The 22,626-nt window shown below is 40.3% G+C and overlaps 1 protein-coding gene and 1 pseudogene across 1 annotated transcript; one reads left to right on the forward strand and one right to left on the reverse strand.

The window, feature by feature from the left end:
• Positions 1 to 1,274: 1,274 nt before the first annotated feature.
• LOC117418044 (methionine-R-sulfoxide reductase B1-like) lies at positions 1,275 to 4,187 on the reverse strand (annotated as a pseudogene).
• Positions 4,188 to 5,736: 1,549 nt separating this feature from the next.
• LOC117418520 (testis-expressed protein 2-like) lies at positions 5,737 to 22,041 on the forward strand. Its single transcript, XM_034031662.3, has 12 exons — positions 5,737 to 6,354; positions 10,125 to 11,528; positions 13,087 to 13,287; positions 13,910 to 14,240; positions 14,546 to 14,787; positions 15,854 to 16,003; positions 16,737 to 16,836; positions 17,398 to 17,530; positions 18,972 to 19,109; positions 19,362 to 19,574; positions 19,946 to 20,066; positions 21,160 to 22,041. The coding sequence occupies exons 2-12, from the start codon at positions 10,152 to 10,154 to the stop codon at positions 21,313 to 21,315; spliced, it is 3,162 nt and encodes a 1,053-aa protein (XP_033887553.3). The 5' UTR covers positions 5,737 to 6,354; positions 10,125 to 10,151; the 3' UTR covers positions 21,316 to 22,041.
• Positions 22,042 to 22,626: the final 585 nt, after the last annotated feature.

The following is a 22,626-nucleotide window of genomic DNA, read 5'->3' on the forward strand; positions in this document are numbered from 1 at the left end:
TTCAGATTAGATTCAAACTGCAGGTCAATACAAAGTACCGGTCAGATCCTCAAACTCCAGTGCATGAAGAGAGCCATTGTGATTAATTCAGTGAAAGTCCAGAGCGACTATGTAATCTCGACCCACGCTAGCAGCCTAATAAGCACCAAGTGCCTTTTAAGTGGAGCCCTCTTTCTTCCAGAGCACCGAGCCAAGCACAGAAAACGCTTTCCAGCTGAACTGTGGAGTGGAGCCACAGGTGATCCCATTAATCAAAAAAATCCCTGCAGTTCCAAACACAGAGGCTGTTTACATGAGTCTGACATGTGTCAATCAGGCAGCAGCACGACAGGGAGGCTGGGATAGGGGCGGCTTGACAGAGACAGAGTGTCAGAGTGCCGTCTACAGAAAGGGCTGGAATGAATTCATTTTACAAGCCTATGATGAGGTACACCCCACCCCTCTGCGTATTTTGTATTATTGTTATTTTATGTATTTGTGTTATTATTTCGGTTATTTAAATGTATTTTTTGCACTGTTTTAGGTTGGCAGGGAAGAGTTAATTGCCTCCCCTGCCAAATCAATTCACGTGTAGAATATGCATCTACAATACTTGTTTGTTCAGTGTTTGTTAATCTCGATTTATTTTTTGTTTTGGCCGTTTGCTTTTTGTAAAGTGTTTTTGTTTTGTTTAAATCTTTTATTTATTATTAAAACGTGCATCAGCGCTTCACTCGCAGTACTGTGTCTGTGTATTTCCTGGTCTGATGTCACCACCAAGGCATCCTTGTGACACAGCCTTACAAAAGAACCCATAGATAATATCTACTAGTGTATAACTCAACCCACACCACTGTAAAATGAATGAACAATCCAAAGGCTTACACTATAAACCACTACAGACATAGTATCTTATTAGTGCTTTAGCTCCACCTCAGCCTGCTTGCCCACAATCCCTAAAAGATAGGTGAATGACACACTTTATTTATTTAGATGTGGTGCATGGTTTATGGACTACCCTGTATTTTAACTCCAGTTAAAATAATCATACAACTAAAGTCCTTATTAAAGCAATCTATCAGTTACTTGGAACCTGAATTGGGATTCATAAATGTAGCTAACACTACCATCTAATGGGCATACTGAGAACTGCAGTAAAATTACATAATTTATTATTACTTGGAGATTAACAGGTGGTGTGAACAGTATGTTAAGGTCCCAGGTATAGATTTACAACACCCAGTGTAAACTTACTATATCCCTACTACAGTATATAACACATGAAGATACACAGATAAGAACAAATCAGTCACTTATTTTTATTAGAGGAGTAAGTATACAGAATATATATTGTAGTTTTTACTTCAGTGTTTTAGAATGAATACATTCAGAGCACTGCAAAACTCAAGCCAGTTTTACATATTTAGAGTGCTCCATGACTCTCAAATGCATTTACTTTGGTGATACAAATGCATGTCTACAGTGTAATCCTTCCCCTGGTTTTATAAGGCTTGCAGCAGAGAAAGTGTCACTCACTGCTAGACACTGAGCTTCAGACATCACATTGTTAAGTTAATAATTGGGAACTCGGAACCTTTGTTTTCTGCTAGTACTACAATAACTAAAGGATAGACAAAAGTATTTGGTGTACACATTTTTACCTTTTTTAAATGCATTAAATAAAGCTTACCCCTTTTAAACACTGAAAAGATATATTGACATTATGCTGCAAGATAGAAACAAAGACATTTCCAAATTCCCTCCATATTTTTTATAACAGCATGGTATACTTTTATTCTTGCTATTACAACAGGTCACCATTTATTCGTTTGTTTTATTATGCATAGCTATTGTTGCTGATGTTAATATGATTTTAGTCAATAGAAGGAGTTTCTGGAACAGTTAAAAACCCAAAGTGCAAAATGCTTGCAGCTAGGGTAAAAAAACTGTGTCACAAATAAAAAAAGAAACTCTTTTAGATCACCAGGAGCATGATTTTCTAAAGGTGAGAACTTTTTGGATCTACCCTTCCCATGCAGAGACTTTGTGCGTTAAATCCAAGCTGAAAAATAATTGTATGATCTTCATATGTTAGGTCAAAAAAATCGTGAACTCATTGAGTGTCAGCAATCCTTCATCCATACCCTAGCTTTCCCTAACGGGGTTTAACCAGATTACTTCATACACTGACCAAACACTTTCAAAGTACAAGACTTTCATTCATATTCATGTTCTTGTTGATGTTTCTTCACATCTGCGTACTAGTGCTCGCCTTACTGCCCCATCAAAACACCATCGACTTTGTCTAAAGAAGAGAAACAAAACAGCCATGAAGATGTTTCAATAAAACCCTCAGTCCAAGGAGAAAAAAACACCAAATTTGTGATGAAAGTTTTCTGATGATACTATTGCAAGACTGGGGCTACAAAGCAGACAGACTATTGTTTCAATATTTGTGTAAAAGCTGATGAGTTTTATTTTTTTGTTACCTTTGGAGACAAACTTCAACGAGCTGCTGAATATTCAGAAGCGTGACTGCCCACGCTGGGGCCCATCATTGAGAAACTCGTGGCCCAGACTGTTCCCACACTTACCACAGGAAACCTGGAGAGCAGGAAAACAGAACCGGATACTGCTTGAAACACACACCAAGGATGTACACTGGAACACCAACACTCACAACACTTACACAACACCTTCAGTGTAACTGACTGCTAAACCATGTGGTGTCCTTAATATCCAGCTACCCCTCTTGTCAGATAGGTTCCCTGGATTTCAATATGCCTTCCCGGGACATTAAAAGATCCTAGTTTTTAATGTTTTTAATGTTATAGAATATACAGCAACACCGCAAAGCTAGTACTGTAAGTTGAGCACAATAATATTGCTGCAATAGACGCACAATATTAATTGGTTGTCAAGTCTATTATAGTAATGTTATCAATGCTACCTATTGGATTACTGTAGGATTTCTAGAGTTTAAACTTTCCATTCGATCTCCCACTTTTTTGTACCTCAGAGGTGGCAACCCTAATACTGATGTACAACCCTTTGATAAGACATACTTTCCTGACTGATTTTATGTAATACCTACTTTAAAAAATGGAGAGGAAGTTTCGTGCCTTGGGTTGCCAAATTTTCAAAGTGAAAAACTGTCTTTTTTTTCTTCTTTTATTCAATTCATTGATGCAGCAACAACGCTGAAAACAGCCCCAGTTCTCCCAGGACCTCTGGTAACCCTATTTATGCATGTCACTACTCTACCGGTGATAATGTTTTAAACTGTGACATGTCTTCTCCCTACACTCACACACATACTGTAAAAGAAACAAAGTCCTCACCTTAAGGGCATCCGTCATTTCTTCATACTTGGACACGCTGCGTTCGTGGACAGTCTCGGTGAAGGATGGCCACGGGGATGAATGCTCGTATTTGCATCTACTGGAAAACAGCTCGTAGCCACATTTGGCACACACGTATATACCTGGAGAAAACAATATTGTATCCAAAGCATTTCAGTACTTCTAAAGACAATAAAAATGCATTCAACAAGATGCATTTGTCTGTAACAATAAAGTCTTGCAGTCCTAATCTGGGGAAAACAACGTTTTTTTTTTACATCGCAACATTCACAGGGAAGCCAAGCAGCACACGCCCACAGAAGGAGCAATGTGTTTCTAGTGTGTTTGATGCGGTGTAAAAATAAATAAATAAGAAAACCGCGTGTTATTCCACTTGTTTTACAAACCTTGTTTGTAATTTGTGATGGATTTGATTGGATGAATGTTATGTAATTTATCCGAGAAAATAACCTTTTAATAACGCAAAACCAATTGCTAGTTGATGATACTGCAGTGCGCTGTATGGCCGAAATATCGAGGAAAACAGTACGTTTCTGTAATGATATTAATGAAAAGAAAATGTGTTCTGAGCTTGACAAAACAACAAGGATTACGTCATTAACAGGGTTATGAAACGGGGCGACCAGCCGTTACATCACCCACCCGCCTACTTACCAGTTTTAAAGTGATTTTTAAATTCCTCGCCTCCTCGAAAGCTACAGAATGACATTTCTGTGTAAGTAAAATGTAGAAAAAAAACCCTCCGGATTTTACGTAAAGTTTATTTTAAATAAACTTCCTGAATACGTCTATCCTCTCCGCTCTCCAGTAGGCTTTTGATAGAGTGGATCAGGTGGCCAAGCAACAGATCACATGACAAGACTTCTTCAGTGGAAGTTGTAATACACAGGTTTCCCGCTGGAGGGCAACAATGTCTCATATTTATTCTTGCAGTGTATAGACTCAGATTTATCAACGTTTGTTTCAGGGAAAAACAGCTTCATCAGTTGGCCTTAAAATACAGTATATAGTAATACAGCTTGCAGATTTAGTTCAAATACAGTACTTTGTTAGTCAATTCAGGAATGAAAGGATATATTACCATACTAGTAAATTCACAGTTTATGTTTATGTTCAAAGCACCATTGACAAGAATCAATAGATTTGTGCAAAAGTGGATATTCAAGAGGCAATCTGCCACACACCAACGCTGTCTTCCGGGATCTCAGTGGAAATCAAAATCCAAGTTGCCAGCTGTCTTTACAGTAATCCCTTGCGTCAGACAGTGAAGGCCCATGCAGCTTCCGGAACTCAATGATTTCCGCTGGCACAGGAATGAAATGAGGTTACCAAGATAGATTTGTTGTCACAGTTACATTATGTCACCTCAATATATAAGGTTTTGTATTATATGAATAGCATGTGGAATGCAATTTTCATAAAAAAAATACAGGTGATTTTACTAAGCATTGATTCTAATAACCATTTAGGCTATTGATAGGGGTTCACAGTAACACACTTCAATGTAAACACACAGCTTCACATATTAGAGCTTATAAAGGTGTTGTACCAGTTATCTCAGTCTAATCAGATATCTATTAAATGCACATTATCAAAAGCCTCAGAGTATGTAAGAGAGCTTTCACACAACAGGCAGATCAGGCCAGGATGTTTCCCATGTTGTGCCGCAAAGCTGAGAGATGGAAATAGGACTTCCATATGCATTGCCACTTGACCAATTTTAGAGTTCATGTGATCTCTGTATTTACATAAACTCTGATGGTCCCCTTCTACCCCTTAACACTACAAATGCTGTATCATAAAATATACAGTCCTTGTGCGAGTAGGTCTGGACAGACTTATTACAACACTTTCAAATATTTTGTCTGTACCCTTGTAAAACTTTAGGCCTCTTAAAATAATTGGTCACACTGGGATACCGTCACATTTTGTCTTGGGGCTCTGTTCCTTCTTTCTATGAGAAAACAGGTACAATTGAAGGGATGTTGAAGGAATGTTTTAGCTTAATGAATATCATGTTCACTTCTGACCTGTTTAACAGTTGTGACCTCTGAGAAGGTGCTTATTAATTTGGCTATGACTGTCACCCATAATAACAATAACATGAAAAAATTAGACATTTTATCTTTAAGAGACAATGAATCTTCTGTTACATTAAAGTGATTGGCTTTAAGGGGAGGTGGTGGGTTGAGAAGGGGGGGGGGGAGGCAGGGGTTATCATCATTTAATCTGGATTAGACAGGCAGGCAGGACGGCAGGCTGTCCAACAACCGTCAGGGGCTAGAATAATCAGATCGGAGTAGCATGCAAGGGCAGCAGCTGCAGAGAGAGAGAGAGAGAGAGAGAGAGAGAGAGAGAGAGAGAGAGAGAGAGGGGGGGGGGGGGGGGGGGGAGTGCTGCGGTGTTCAGCCTCCTCGTTCAATTGTACACACCACATTGGGATGGGACAGAAGAAAAGTGCGGTGCAACTGTGATGAATCGCTACAATACCAGTCAGTAAGAACTGACTCTTGCGAATTTACTGGACTGAATTTACTGATGATCGTTAAAACTAGACTGGACGAGAGGAAACGGAGATTAGCGTGCAGTGATTGTACTCCAGCATTACCGCAGCCGTTTAACAGGATGGGACCAGACAAGTACTCCTGCTGCTGCTGCCGCTGCTGCTGCAGCTAGGAGCGGAAAGCCAGAAATACAGCTGCCGTTACATTGTGGCAGGGGGGGGAGGGACATAACTCATTTTGCTGCACTGAGTTTTTTTTTTTTTTTTTTTTTAACTGTAGCTCCCAGCTGACTGGAATTAAGACTGTTCCTTTCCAACGGTAGAGTCTATTGTTGTGTGTGTCCGTGGAGCAGGTTACATGGTAGATGGTGTTTGCAGTGAGCCGTTCTACAGTGCAGATGGACTACTCTGAACAGCTGGGGAGTTCACGAGCAATTCCAGCAAGAGTGCACCTCACCTGTAACTGAGGAATCTACTGCGAAAAAAGGACAGAAGTGCACACGTCTTGTGGTAAAGTTAGCAAAATTAATAACTAATTCTGAGCAAAAAGTATGTATAACTTGTATTATGGATACACATTCTGTGCACACAAGGCAGATAATGAAAAATGGTTCGATCATGTATGATTAATGGCGCTTTAACATCGCCCCTACTATTGATAAAACCGCTTCTACTTTACTATTTTTTTCTAATATTACAAAATATATTATCATTATTTTTTTGAGGCACAAAGATATCCTTCAGAATTACTACTGGAGTGAACACTGTTTATTTATTTAATAGACAAAAGCCAATGCAGGCTGTTAAACTGTCTCTCCTGAGTTTACAGTCATTAGAACAGCTTTCACACTGCAGCCTCAGTTCACAGACCTGCTGCCCCTGGGCTTTTTTTTGGTCAAATCTGGCAATACAGTAACCTCCTATAAACCATGGCTTACAAAAGCTGCTATCACACAGTGTACGGTTTTAATGCTGATGGCATGTTGCCTGTTTTGTGTATTACCTCAGCTTTGCAAGCTTATATAAATCAAACCTGTTCAGCATCTTCACCTCATGTAATCATCTGTCCGGTTGCCCTTCTTTTACCATACTGATCTGTATCAGCAATGAAAGATGATGCAGTTATCAATCAATCAATCAATAAATCAATTTTATTTAATATAGCGCCTTTCATAGTGGACCACCATTACAAAGCGCTTTACAAGATGCAGTAACAACAAGAAAATCCATAATACTTTAAATACAGAGAAATGGACAGCAATGAAAGATGATGCAGTCATACCCATCTTAAATACACTTTTGGCGTATTCCTAACAGAAGTATTTACTGTAGAAGCGCCAAAAAGTTTTTAAGTCAAGTAAGGCACTGATGTTTAAGGTCATTAAATTAGAAAATCATCAGAGATGTATTTGTAGCTAAAACAGGATGAACGATGCAATATTGAAAAGGTTTTTGGGCTGACTTTTAAAAGTATGCCTCCATTCATTTAGTTATTGTATTTGTGTATGAGGGCAGCAGCAGATCTATGGGTTATGTAATGAGCAATGCTCTGGAGAGCAGCCTCCCCCTAAAAGGCTGATGGTGACACACAGCCTAAGCTGTTTGTTGTAATAAGAGACAGAGACTGCCCATGGCAAGTGCTTACGATGGATCTGGTGAAATCGTTACTGATTTGTTGATAATCAGATCAATAACGCTGTCATTCATCTGATTATCAACAAATCAGTAACGATTTCACCAGATCCAGCCTAATGAAATACAGATTGTTCTACTGTTCAAGCAGCAAGCTATTTTGTGAAAAAAATAATAATAATTAGAGCCAGCTTTTAAGACATCTGCTTTATTAATGGAGTAAAGGGAATGCAGTTCAGATCCTTTTAAGAGAACATTTTGGCTAAAATATATGAACATCTTAAAGGGTAAGTGGTTTTAGCCATACAATTGTGGGTGGATGCACATCTGTTTGGGATCTCGCAGGAGCGTAATAACTCTAAAATCAGGTGGAAGACAAAAATGTTTACATTGACACTGACCTTGCAAATAATACTCAACACAACCATTTTCTCTCTCTATGTATATTACCCATGATGCACAAATCTAGATCTGTGAACTAAAATGTTTACAATTCTCAGTATCCTGAGACAGCTTGTGCACACACATGTATGTTTGCATTGCTATCTTTCTGGGGACATTACACTGACCCCAGTTATGCCCTTGTGCCATGCCAAGGAGCACCAATATTCTGTTTCTGTTTCCCTGGGCACTACTAATCCGAGCGCATCAGGATTTTAGGAATTAGTGTCTGATCAGGCAGAACATGACAACAAGGGAAAACAATTGGAAGGGGGGAAATCCATAAGGATTAAAGAGGTTTTAAACCAGAACACAAGTGTTTGGGGACTTTGCAAACTAAGACAGCAACATCAGAGCTTTGGTATTACGATTTGGTATGATTATTACATAGTTTTAATGCTTCATCTGGGGACTCTCCAACTTGAACTGAGGTGCAGTAAAATGTGTTTTCAATTAAATAATGCTGTGATTTTTTTTGGTAAATACAGCATTATTTTGTGAGCTTAATCGTGTGTTTGGGAAACATTTGACTAAATAGCGTTGTTGATTAGGGAAATAATATAATAAAACAAAGCTGCAATTTTTTTTTTAAATAAATATTTTCAGTCCTTGTTAAAATGGGCAGATTTGTTTATTGTGTTTGGAAGGACAACATACTGTAGCTGTGAATCGCTTGGGGACAACTTGCCTTTGAATCTTGGCTTCATTTGAAGAGATTACATTACATTACTATTGCGGTACATATTGGTCTAAATGGACTGTGGAGCAAATTGAAAACAAAAAGGCCAGCAGCAGCTCAGCAGATTAGTCCTGCGGCAGGCTTGTTGACTCCATTCAGCAGGTCATCCTAGCCATTGCCTTTTCATTTTGACAGCAAGGCGTCATGGAAATCACGTATTGTATTCTAACATCAAACGGGTGTCAGCTGCAGGGAGCTGCTTGTTTGTAGCAGGTGCTTATCTTGTTTCGATGCTAAAAAGATTCTACTCTATCAGTCACTCAATGGATGATCAAGAAGACAAATAGTATTAGAGGTTGCGCTTTGCTCTATCTGTTCTAACCTGTACAAGCAACAGCTGGAAGGTGGTAATACTGTGGGGTTTGTTTTAATAACTCAAACAGCAACAGATCTAATTAACAGCAGACTAGATTTATTGATTTGGTATTGACCCCTTCCTTAACATAAATACAATAAGCATTGTATTAGTGGGACTTAAATCTTCCACTGTTTAAATTCTAATAGACCCCTTATGTCTTGTTTACTTGTGTGTCTCTGCAATTGTACTGATATTGCATCCTCTACAGTGGCCTTTTATCAGTTATTTGTCTGCCACGGTATGTTATGAGGTCCATAAAGTCTTGTCTCCCCCACAGCCCGTAGCCAGTTATTCCAAGCTCTTGACATTATATAGGAGATGACATTTCTTCAAAGCAGTCTTAAAGTTAAGGATGTAGGTTTATATCCCAATGGAGAGCTGCAATGTATTGATGGAGATGTGCACTACCATGGTCATATGAGCAAGTGCTTGATTCACAGTGCAGTATCAGCTGGTCTTGTCCAAGCAATTAATAAAGACAAATAACCATGCAGAGGCATCAGTAAGCTTTAAAAATGAGAGCACAGCAGGGTTTGTAATGCTGCATAACTCTGGATGATAAAGAAAAAACACAAGCAAGTAAAGGAAAGCAGCTTGTTTGCCAATCGGACTGGTTCATCCTAGCTTGCTCGCTATCCTAGTTCATTTACATTTTCTCTGTTCTGGCCTCTGGAGAATTGTGTTTGCCCAGATTCTGATCACCGGCAACTGCAGTCAAAACTAAATTAGGATCTGTTTCATTTCCAGGTCATACCAGTTTGCTCATGTAGAATTCCATCAGTTGTTCTGGCACATCAGACTAGTGACACGTCAGAGTTAGCTGGTTTTGTTACTCTTTCTCCAGTACAACCAAGTGAATAGCATCCATTAAATTAAAAAGATTTGCGTGGAACTGGAACATACATGTATGCTTAATTAATTCCTATTCATCTAAAGTAAAGTGGTGTTAACCACTTTCACTCTATTCCCAATATTTAAGTTTATGAAAGTTTTGGGGGGTTTAGAAATTATAAGCTATAAATACATGTTACAAGTGATTTTGGTACCAAACACAAAGAATAAAAGAACACATCTTACTGTCTCTTCTGTTTTTTTATTTGTTATTTTCAGGAGTAGACTGTGATGGGAATGTAACCAATGGCCAAGTCTGCTGAAGACAAGCAAGTCTTAGGACTTCCTTTTGACCTTGTCAACCAGTCACTCCTCCCCACACAACAAGAACCACCAGCCACCACCAACCAGGGCATTGTCATCCAGCTGACCACGGCTGGCAAAGAGGAGGACTGGGACAGCCTGGAGGACAATGAGCTCATCTTCTCACTGGACAAAGACGAGGACGGGGGGACGGTCATCTTCACCAAGGAAAAAGCATATTCAGAAAGTGGAAAGAGTTTTGAAGATGGCCTGGGCTCCACCTTCCACATGCCAACCTCTCCATCCTCCCCTTCTGTTTCGGGGTCGCTCGGGGACTTTTCCTACTCCACTGGCTTTTTTTCTCCACAAACGTCTCCCAGCAACACCTATAGTTCCTCGGCCCCGAAGCCGTACATGAAACTTGTCAAGTCTCTTTCCACAGAGATTGAGTCCAAGGAGGCCACCTCCCTCAACACCCGGCCTCTGATCAGTCTTGTGAAGTCTATATCCACAGAAATCTCCCGGAATGAGCCTGAAGTCACCCAGTCCAAGTCCGACTCAAAACTTAACCTTCACCTCTGGAGGCAGCTAACCCAGTCCAAGGGCAGGAATGGAGATTCCAAGACTGCTCCTCCCTCCCCCAGCATCTCGCCATCCGAGAGCAAAGGAGGATTCTTCAAAGTGCCGGAAGTTGAGGCCAGACTGGAAGACACCAAGAGGAAGTTCTCAGAGGCCATGCAGGAGCCCCTCAGCATGCTGAGCAAGATCATTGGCGATGAGAACTCAAAACAGAAGCCAGGTGCCAGCGATTCTCCTGGGGCCAGCAGTCAGACCAACAGGGATTTGGGAGGGGACCTAGCTGGGAGCAAAAACACCACAAGAGGAGGAGAGTGCGACAGGCTGTCCGTCTGTGAGACTCCCCTCAGGCACGCCAAAAGGAGCCTGTCAAAGCCATGTTTGTCCCCAGAGCCAAAATGCAAACTGGGTAGCGGTGGCAGCAGGTATGAGATTTGCACCTATGGGGATGTCATGCAGGTAGTAGAAATCGAACCCAGTACTGAAAACACAAGGGTAGAAAGTGGAGAATTCTCTCCCGAGCTGAACAGAGAACTTGGTTGCTTACAGACTTCTCAACCTGTGCCAAGTAAATGCTTGTTCTGCATCGCCACACTGGCCTACAGTTACTTCGTCCTGCCTTTGCCCTCTTACATGTCGGGCCTCTGCCTGGGCCTGGCCTGCGGGGTTATGGTGGGCCTGGTGGTTATCTTGCTTCTAGTTCCTAGGAACTCAGTACACTTTGCCAGAAAGCTGCCATCAGCTCATGATTGCCTGCAGTCGGATCTTCTTATAAAGGAACACAAGGAGCCTGATGTATTGAAGGTAAGTTCACAGGAGGTGTATCAGGTTTAAGGGAGGTTGCCATTACTTGGTTGTCATCTTTGACACCCTTTTCACTGGAACATGGACCCTTTGATGTGATTAACTGGTAACTGGTTTCTCCTTTGGATCTCACGTGTCATTTCTGTTGATTTATGCCACTACTAGGGAAAACAATGTTTATCACTCCTGCTATATTAGAACTGCTAAAAAAAAAAAGATCCAAGGTATTTTTCATTACAGGCATACACTCATTCAAACAGCTTTTTAGCTGCAATCCAATGGCATGTTTGTACCAGATACCAGCCTATTTCAGGAAACTAGTTATTCTTTATTCTCTGTTGGGTTTTTTTTTTCCAGTTCACTTGCATCCCCACTGGAGTTGAAAGCAAGATTATACAGAGTAATGCTCTGCTTGTCCAACCCAGTTACAATTTATAAAGTTAAATGCTTGTCTGTTGTCTAACTGATTTCAGTCAGGATGCTGTGCTTCTGTCTCCACAGGCTTCAATGGTTAAGGCCTTTGTGTTCCCTATAATTAAGTAATTTACATTTCAAACTGCCTGACCACTTTGTCATTCGTTGGATGATAACAGTATTTAGTAACATGTGTTAACATCTTATTTGTAGGCTTGACTCATAACCACGTTATCAATACCAGCAACTTACCAATTCTCCCATTAAGCTGATGAGAGCTGGCAATTGTTCCTAAAGGAATTCAGGCCACTATATTATGGGCTGGATTGAGTCAGTGCAAGACAGTGGATTCATCATGGCGATACTTTGTAAACCTTGCTTTAACCTACCCTCATGTACTTCAGAAGATCACTTAGCTGCAAAGTCAGCTTAATATTTGACAACAGCAAAATTAGTTTGACAATAGTAGCTTGGATCCCAGCCAAATACATCGGCCTTGATGAAAGAATAACGCTTTACTCCAGCAGAATAAACCAGACTGCAGGAGAGGTTGGGGATGGTAAAGGATAAGGAAGCTGTATAGACTGAATTCTGAGTTTCGAAAAGCAATGAGTGGTGTTCACTTAACTTCATGGGTTAGCCTGATCATTTTATGTGAAACTGTTTTTGTGCTTAAATAGTCAAACTAGTATGCAATTAATGACAATGGATGCTTTGTAAAATTAGGTTTACATGTATCTTAAATTAATGAATGTGAATCTGTCACATGGTTCAAACCTTGCCATTAAGGGATTGATATTTCATACATCAGTCAGGATATCACTTTTGGCTATTGCATAGAACTGCAATGCACTTAGTGGTATTGTTATGATTTATGAATGCATTTAAAGAACACAAGGACCAGTGGATATAAGTCATGTAAATGGACTATGTACATAACTTGGTGGGGTACAGTGTTCTCTAGGTTATAGACCAGTCAGTTTAATGGTTTCATTGCAATGAACTAAAACCATTAGATATTGAGAACATGTCTTCCAAGCAGCACCACCTTCATTATTCTATTAAGAGGCTTTGTTCCTTACTGTCCATTATTGCAAAGCCCTTTGAGGTACGGTAATGTCTAAAATAAGACTTTGTGTTCCAGGGATGGATGAATGAGATGTATGGGTATGACCCGGAGACCTACCTACCCTCCCTGACTCACTCTGTCTTCATCACGCTGGAGGGCTCCACTCTCAAGCTGTCCTACCCCAAGAACAACATCCCGAGGCGGGCCACCTTCGATGAGCCCCGACATGACGCTGTGTTTACCAGCCATCGCACAGTGGAGCTGGCCGAAAGCAAGGTTTGTCATTCACTACCTAGTCCTGCGCATTCCAGCCTCTTTAATCCCTGTATATATTGATCCATGTGTTGTTTTTCTATTGTTTTTCTATTGTGTTGCTGTGCTTTGTCTGTGTATTAACTCAGCATAAAGGCTAGCTTGTGGAAGTTACTGATAAGGACACATTCCTTATTTTGGTATGATATAGTGTTGGTGTATTGTACTCTTCTATACCAGTGTTTGTGTCTTGTAATCTCTTGGAGCAATCTATTAGCAGAGTGTGTTGTCAAATGCACATTATCTTACAAAATTTGAAATGACCAACTGAGAAAAGGTACTGGAGGATAGCAAGCTGTACAAAAAGAAAGAATTGTTGAAGAATGATGTCACCACAGGTTAGGTATAAAAATATATATTTAGGGCTCTTTTTTTAGACCAGAGGAAGAAGAGAAGACTGCCACACTCAAAAATGAGTAATTATGCATTTGTCGTATTGCATGCTGTTCTGTAAGTCTAATACAGTATTAGGGTTAAACTAACTGTATTGAGCCAATCATTCTAGGTTCATTCACAAGATAAGACTCACACCAGTGAGTCAGTTCACACATGTGTTTTCTTCTATTCTTCTATGTACTTTTAACAGGTGTTTCTTGTACCCCCGGCACTGGCCCGCAAGAGAATATGGAACAAGAAGTACCCGATCTGCATCCTCTTGGCTGAGCAGGCAGAGACAAAGATGGGGAGCCAGGGCGAGCAGGAGGCAGAGGAGCAGAGAACCCAGTCTGACACCCCCAAGAGAGGGTCCAGCCCCGAGCCCTCTGCCAGACCCCCTACAGTGGAAGCCAGTCCTGGGATCCTCTACCTCTTCGGACGCACAGGAAGGGACAAGGAGGAGTGGTTCCAGCACTTCCTGGCTACCTCCAGATCCGACTCCGAGGGCAAGGAGAACCCCAGTAGATGTGGCTCCAAGTTTGGTAAGGTGGAGTAGGGTTACGAATCGGAAATGTAAGGCAAGGTGTGAACGGAACCAAGAACCGAGCCAGTCTGAACCCAAAACAAAATCCAGCTCAGAAACAGAAGTTCAGAAGTGCTGTGATTTTTATTTACAGTGTCCAGAAAGTTGTAGTCACACAAAAACATAGAAGAATAAACAAAATCTTCTCAGTAGGTTAGAAGAGAGGGCTTTTTTCCCCTCTCTATAGAGTCAGACATTGTTTCTTGTTTAGTCTGGCTGAAAATCCACTTGTCATTAATATGCAATGCTGTGTGTGTATGTCAGGTGTGTCAATGAACCGCGGCTCCAGCCCCTCAGGCCGGGTGTTGTACAGCGACGGCTCCAGCAGGGGGAGCACTGAGGACATCGCCTCCCTGTTCCGACTCAGGGACCTGGCTGGGAGTGTGCGCCAGAAGATAATTCTGGACTACAATACCTACATGGCCCACTTCATCCTGTCAGAGAGCTCCAGCCCACTGCTCAGCCCCTGCCACAGTGCAGCCAGCAGCCCCAGCGCCAAGAGGAAGGTACTGAGCACGGATTCACACAGGAAACTGTCTTTAGAAAGGTTTATTGTGGTACAACGAATGATCAAATTATTTGTTATTATGAACCTTTTCTTCTAGGCGTTGCACTAATGGAGGTGTCATTGTTAGTTTGCCTTTGTCTGTGATCTGTGTTACAGGTGGATATCTATTTACTAGTATATCCTTTATAAAACACTGGAATTGGACTTGGGTCTAATTTTGTTAGTTAGGTCTAATTTTGTATTTAGAGTAAACTTAAAGGAAACATCACCATGCAATGAGCAATTAACTTTTTACCATTAGAGAATTTGTTTACAAAGTTTGAAAACTTTCTTAACTAAGAGCTAAAAAAAACCCTCTATCCTTCTTTTGTATTTTCTTTTGTTGAATTAGAAAAACAATGCTCTACACATTTAGATCTGCATTTAGTATTTAGTCTGCAGTATTTATATTTAAGGATTTCCTTATATCAAATAACCAGTCAGCCTACAGAATTGTTGGCAAACATGAGGGTGATTTTTTTTTTATTTTTTATGATCAATTATTAATCTCCATGGTCAGGCTGTTCAGTCATTACTTAGGAGAATGAAGTTGAATAGTTTGATTCGAATGAAAACCTTGCAGCAGTCTGGAGTGCTAAATTGCAGGGGACACTAATTTGTTGTCTGTCACGCTGGTTGGCTGCAGATGAAGTGTGATAGACTAGAATTTGCATCATCATCACCAGACTGTTAACTGTAAAATATGTATTGGATGCCAAAATTTTCTCATTGTTTCCGAGCTGTCTCTGACCTGTGACTGGGTGTTTCTCTATTCAGAAGTTTTCTGGACAATCTTTCAACTAAACAGGCTTACTCCTGTTACTACCGGCAACAGAGGATGTGTAAAACAATATCAACAAACAATCTGAACCGTTGCTATTGTCATAGCAGGAGATGCATGTATTGCTTTTAACTTCTTGAAACTTCTTTTACATGGTCCCTGTCGAACCCTGCAGGATGTGGTTGGATTATTTTTACAATAGTGGGATGCATTCTTCTGACTTCTCTGTTTATCTCTCCCACAGTTCCCCAGAGACCCACTAGGGGGCAGCAGCGAGGCTCAGCCAGCTTGGATAAATGCTTTGATTGGACGGATCCTATGGGACTTTCTGAGAGAGAAGTACTGGGCAGATCAAGTGGCATGCAAGATCCAGAAGAAGCTGAGCAAAATCCGGGTGAGATCAGGGGCAGACCTCCTATGCCTTATCCTCAGGCTCATATAGATATAAAATAGTTTAATTTAGTGCTATACCCTATATTAGAAATATAGGCTATAGTACTTTAATATAGTATTCTCAGGAGTCTTTTATCATTTGAAAAAGTTCCAAAAAATCTCACATTTATTCTGTCCATCTATAAAATATCTACAGAGCAAAAAACTAAAATATTGTAATTAAAATAACTTTAAGGTGTTATTGATTTCTACATTTTACCACATGGTGGCTGAATTGTGTTATTATTTTAGCATTAAAATATATTTTAAAAAAGCATTGTAAAATACAAATCTTTATTTTGTTCTTTAACTAAATAACTCTGTGCTGTACCATGGCAGTTCCTAACATCTAATGTCTATCTGTTTATCAATGCAGTCAGGAGATCAATCAGGCCCAAAAGCTGTTTTAGCCGCTTCAGTCTTGTTCAACCTGGCTTGATGTAGTTTGCTAGGCTGAACAAGCTATTAACAGGTTGCAGAGGTTTGGTCTGGGCTGTGGTCTGCACATACAGCTTGTAAATGAGCTGTAGACAGTGACAGACACGAACTCAGAGAGCCTAAAGGGAGAGCCTATGGTCTTCTTAAGCTTTCAAAGCTGTCAACTTATCTAACAGCTCTGTATCTTATCCTTACATTTTTCAAAATAATTATAGTAAAGTCATAATAACCTTATATACTTTTTTGTTGCCCTGCAGTTACCTTACTTTATGAATGAGCTGACCCTAACGGAACTGGACATGGGAACCTCTTTGCCTCAAATCCTGAGTACCTCGAAGCCGTCCATCAACCACAGAGGTAAGGCTAGAAAGGATTTCGAAGAGCATAAAGAAAGAAAAACAATCAAGTAGCCTGAGAGACTCGGGTTCGGCAGCGTTTAAATTTGTCTGACATCCCCCCGTTGGGAGCTGTTTGTGCTTTCTATTCCTGTTCTGCTGTTCAGTGTAGTATAATCATGCGTGGATAACGCGTCTCAGGCTCTGAGGGAGCTTTCTGTATCTTGGATTACTCAGTCTTCTATTGTGTCAAACACCTTCATTCATCTTTCTGTTTGAATGTCTCAACACTGAATAAAAATGGAATTAATTATCAGTCGGCAGTACTGAAGAAGCTCTAACTCATGAGGTATTAAGACTTAAAGCATGTTCTGATGAATTCAAGTTCTTCAAAAACAGAATATCAGACTGAATTTAGGTAATAAAAATAGGCTTCAAGAAAACAGCTCATGAGCTAAATTCAAATGTAACTTTCCTTAATGCACGTACAATGCAGTGGTACTTCTTCTCTGTATGCATATTTAGTACTGTATATTTTCTATTTTGTAATTCCAGTTGAATAGATGATCTTATGCTGTTTCAGGTCTGTGGATGGACCTGGAGGTGACCTATAACGGATTACTGCAGATGACTCTGGAGACCAAGATGAACTTGTGCAAGCTGGGGAAAGAAGCCATAGGGGACAAAGACAGCGTGCTGGAGCCTGGGAGGGAGGGGTAGGGATCGGGGCATTTCCGTACCACACTAGCATCCATTCGAACTGCAACATCCATCTGTGAATGACGTCTGTGGTTGTACACACATGTAACCTCTGTGTGATGTACTTGACATTTATATGGGTGATCCTGCCTCCAGAGAGCTCTCAAACTGGTTACTACTTGAAAAAAAAGCATAAAATCTTTAAGAAGGGACTTTTATTTTCATTTAATCGCGCCGTGCTTTTCTGATGTGGACTTATTTCCAATGGAGGTTGGAAACACCGAACTGGTGATTTAACCCCGGTCTTCAGGAATAACAAGGTATTAGATTAGCCTGCTGCACCACCATTACTTAGTCCTTGTTGATGCATCATCGTATGGCATTTAGTGATGGCCCTGTGCAGCAGAGGGGAATGGAGAGGCATGCTGTATGTTCTATGAATGTCAGCAGACTGTCTACTTGGGTTAGCATTGCTCAGAGATTAGGACAGGGGCATCATAGGCTAGTGTGGGCTGCTGGTGAAGATAAAGGCTGTGTCAGTATGCATTAATCGCTCAGAGAGATTTACAGACTGTGTTATTCAACAGTATTTAACCTTTGTCATGCCATAGCAATTGTCCCCAACTTCGTATTGGTTTATGTAACATTTCTGATGACATGGCTAAGGGTACGATTTCGTGTATAAGACACATTTGAAGAGGGCTATAGAGAAAATGCGCTGTCACACACAATCTGAAACATTTGCTATCCAGTTTTAACCATGCACCCACTACCTTGATTAAATGCTTTGGAATTTATGAATAGTGTTTCATACTTCTATAAATGAATGATATGCTTTATAGACGGGGTTACATGGCTTGCTAATATACATACAAATGATTACAAATGAGATCAAATAGTTTCATGTTTTCTTAAATTTGGTTCCGATCAATTCACATTGGAATGGGTCAGATGCTAGTTGTGGTATTTTTATTGTGAATGTCATATTCCAGTCTGTACATACACCTTTAAGTCTGTTTGATGTGGCTCTTACTCTGTAAATGAGACTAGTAGACACTGTTTCGTGAATCCTCGCTCCTGTCAAAGGACTTGTAATTATTTAACATAAATAAATGAAGAGATCCTGGGAAGTAGAATGAATATCCTGCAGTGCCATGAATTTATTACTCTAGCAACAGTGTAATCCTTTGACAGCAGTAATGCATTAACTGCAGCCCAGCTAGCCCTAGTTTGAGTCCCTGGTGCTTTTTTGTTATAGATTCAGGTCATATGGACCCATGGGATTTAGGACTTGGCGCTGGGGCAGTGATTTTTGTGTATTATCCAATAGCGCAGTCCTGTTCAGTAAAAGTACAGTCAGCTGCTGGCCTCATTCCAGATCCTGACCTGCCTGAATGATATTAATAACCGAGATTAAACATCTGAGAATAGCCATTCTATTGAAATATTGGTTGACAGGTCGAAGCCGCGCGTCTACCTGCTGGCAGACAGCGATGAGGAGTCTTCAAGCGCTGGCTCTTCTGATGAAGAAGAAGTCCTACCCACTGAGCCGCAATGGATTCTGGGAGACAAGGCCACACCCCCTGGCACTGAAGGGTAAAGACTGTCTGAACTTTAGTAAACATTGCACCAATCAGCCACCAGGAGTTTTAGCAGAATTTGCTTAACATCTATGCACATTTTATTCTTTCAATCAATATCACAGTTCAACAAAAATATAAATTTATACCTACAACCATACATTGAAATGTAAAAAATCAGTAAAAGCTAAGGATATTTAGAATGATTCAATATATTCTTCTGTGACTGTAATTCCAAACAAAATGTGCCTGTTTGTTCCCGGTTTAGCCACGTAGGTGGGAACAGTACAAGTCGGAAGATCCTCCGCTTTGTGGATAAAATCGCCAAGTCTAAATACTTCCAGAAGGCCACAGAGAATGAGTTCATCAAGAAGAAGATTGAGGAGGTGTCCAACACACCCTTGCTGCTCACCGTGGAGGTGCAGGAGCTGTCGGGGACGCTCGCTGTCAACATCCCACCACCCCCCACTGACCGGTTATGGTACGTCCCCAAACGCAATCCCCTCCTCTCAGCTCACAATTTGGACTGTTCTGCTATGTCATGGCGCTGAGGCCTGCTCTATGATGTCACTGTTGTTTTCTCAGCATTACAAACTCTATGAAGTAACTAACAGTAGTATGCTACAGTTGTCCCTGTTTTGGTGATGTTCATTTCCAAGTGGTAACGCAATGACAAGCTATGATGAGAGAACCTTAGGGCTGGGCAAGCCAAGCTGCTTGTTTAGCTCACCCAGTATCTTGTTTGTGAATCCTCACTACTTGTCGAATCAGAACTGTAAGTCCTATAAAGCCTTAACCAGGAAAGGGTGGAATAAAGAGACTTTGTAACGAGGCGTTCACTCTTTTCCCCAGGTACAGCTTCCAGATCCCCCCAAGACTGGACCTGAGGGTGAGGCCCAAGCTAGGTGAGAGGGAGGTGACCTTCTCCCACGTCACAGAGTGGATAGAGAAGAAACTCCAGCAGGAATTCCAGGTGAGAATAACAATTACCTGCACGTTTGGTTAAAGCTTAATAAATAATAAACAAGCATATCAAGTGTGTGTAGATTGCATTAAAGCACAGCACCATCTAATGTTAATAAAAAAAATCATCACTGGAGTTTTAACTACATCTTTTAAAAAGAGATACACAAAGTCTGATGTTATAGTTCTAGTATCAGGTTTTGCTTTAACGCTAAGTTATTAAATAAATAACATTGGTTATACTTTATAAGAGAGATGATTCTCATCACTGTTAAAGGAACTGTACTGTGCAGTATGTTTACTGTATGTCAAGATTTCCTTGTATCTGAAATGACGTACAGCATAGCACCATCACAGCCCATGAAGTTCCACAAATGAATTACATACAGTCCTAATAAAGTCTGGCAAAAGATTTCCTTTGAAGAGTGTAAAGGTTTTTATGTGAAAACTCAATTTCAGACGTGGTCTGAATATTATGGGCCAGCAAACACCTTGAGGGTGCTCAGCAGAACTTTAATTATATTACTCAGCTGTTTGGTTTTAATTTTGTAAAATTAACAGACGTTTAAAAACTGGAGTAAATGCTTTGAAAATGTGACCCTATGTGCTATATTAAAAAGCAGTATTTTCAGAAACACTAAAACAAACATATTAAATTCAATGACAAACATTTTGACTAGAAGTGTTACTTAGTGTTGTCAATGTTACACCTAGGATGTTGAGAACCACTTCTAGTCAAAATGAGTGTCATTGAATTCAATAGGTTTCTTTTAGTATATCTAGATGTCTCACTATTGAGTGTTTAGTAGTTATGTATATTATCTCCAGAAACGTACTCCAACTGGAAAACTTAAGAGGCCATTCCTAAAAAGACCTCACAGTGAAAACTTTAACTCCTAGACTATTTTAATATACAGATTTGAAGCATGAAATAAATGCTGCTGCTTTCACTACAAATACATCAACACAAGCTGAAGTGTACCCCACAGTTCTAAAGATATAAACAGATATAAACTGGTAAAACAGTAGGATTTATTTTTGTAGTAAGGTTGTTTTTAATTGTCCTCTCTTTATCTCTATAAAAAATGTTTTTAAAAAAACAGAAAGTGTTTGTGATGCCAAACATGGATGACCTATACCTTCCCATCATGCACTCTGGCCTGGACAAACTGGCACAGTCCCCAGCAGAGCCCTCGAGACAGCCTTCTGAAGAGTCTCTGGACAAAACAGAACCTGAAACATCACCTTTTACTGAATAACTTTCATGAGCTACTAACACTTGGTACCCAGGGCAGCTCTGGGTGAGGCACAAGAACCTACACAGGACACTAAGAGTGCCGTACAGCACTGAACTTAGCTTCTTGTTTAAGGACAGATTTAAAATATATTTTACTGTAAAAAAGAAAATGTATGAGATGTGCGTGCCATAAAATGATGTCGGACTGCTTTGATATTTTTTATAGACTTGTTATATGCATCTTGTTAACACTGTATGTCACACTTCCAGAATCTCCTTACCTTAACAATGTTTCCTTATACAGTGCTCTGTAAACACAGTGGTAACCAATCATCTATTGCACAAAGCTATCAAAGGAAATTCCAATAGAAACTTAGCTACAGTACTACCATATGCATCAACCCCATAGGTTTCCCCACACAGAATTCATGCAAATAGAGATTAGAAGAAAAAAGACAACAAAAAAAAACTTGAACTCAAAATATGAGAATGCAAAGTTACAAAAAAATACTGGAGAAGTTTTCAGGAAAAGTTCTGTCAGCAATTCTGCATATCAGTTGGCCAGTTGAAATCACTAAAAGTAGAAGTAGGAATAGCTAGTCATGGATTACAAAAATATTCTTTTTGATGTCTTATAAATTGTGATGTTCTGAAGACTGCAACCCCACAGTCTAGTGCATGTTTTTAACACTGACTTTGTTCTGTAATTTGTCTCTCAAATGTTAATAAACGGTACACATTTGCTGTGCATTTTTTTACATCTCTAGTAAGCTGCCATGCTGTTGACTTTACACGCCTAAAAATGGGTCCCTAAAATAATTCAGGGTAACGATTCTTTTGATGCAAAAGACCACACAACACTGAAGTTTATCATTGGTTTGATTGCCACACAATGCAGTAATAGCACAGCGCCAGGCTGCTCCTTCTAGGGACCCCCTGCCTCTTCATGAACCTCTGGGGTCTTCTTCTGAAGGTCCTTCTTGTGAAGACCCTAAGAAAGTGGAAAGAGCAGAGTTAGAAAAGCATTGCATTCCAACGGATCACCGTTGCACATATACACTTTTGATATGTCCCCCTATTGGTCCCTCTATCCTCATCACTCTCCCACCTACTGTAATAGACAGCTGGTTCTGATTGATTGTATCCCAAGTGAGCAGGACTGACAGACAGACCTTAATGGTTAGCTGGTGTTTATAGGGAGCAGGTCCCTTGTAGGTGGTTTACTGCAGTGCAGATGTGATCTCCACTCACGATGAAGGCTCTCTTCTCCTGCCCTGTCCGAAAGCGCCCTTAGCCGAATTTGGAGGTAGTGTTGATGAACTTCAGCTCGATA

This window comes from Acipenser ruthenus, chromosome 13 (genome assembly GCF_902713425.1).
Source record: "Acipenser ruthenus chromosome 13, fAciRut3.2 maternal haplotype, whole genome shotgun sequence".
NCBI lineage: Eukaryota > Metazoa > Chordata > Actinopteri > Acipenseriformes > Acipenseridae > Acipenser > Acipenser ruthenus.

What these genes read in the sequence shown, in the direction of transcription:
- LOC117418520 (XM_034031662.3), top strand. Translation starts at nt 10,152, where the DNA reads ATGGCCAAGTCTGCTGAAGACAAGCAAGTCTTAGGACTTCCTTTTGAC. An exon ending in AGGAGCCTGATGTATTGAAG is followed by an intron (nt 11,529 to 13,086) that starts GTAAGTTCACAG and finishes TTTGTGTTCCAG; the next exon opens with GGATGGATGAATGAGATGTA. An exon ending in GCCCCAGCGCCAAGAGGAAG is followed by an intron (nt 14,788 to 15,853) that starts GTACTGAGCACG and finishes TCTCTCCCACAG; the next exon opens with TTCCCCAGAGACCCACTAGG.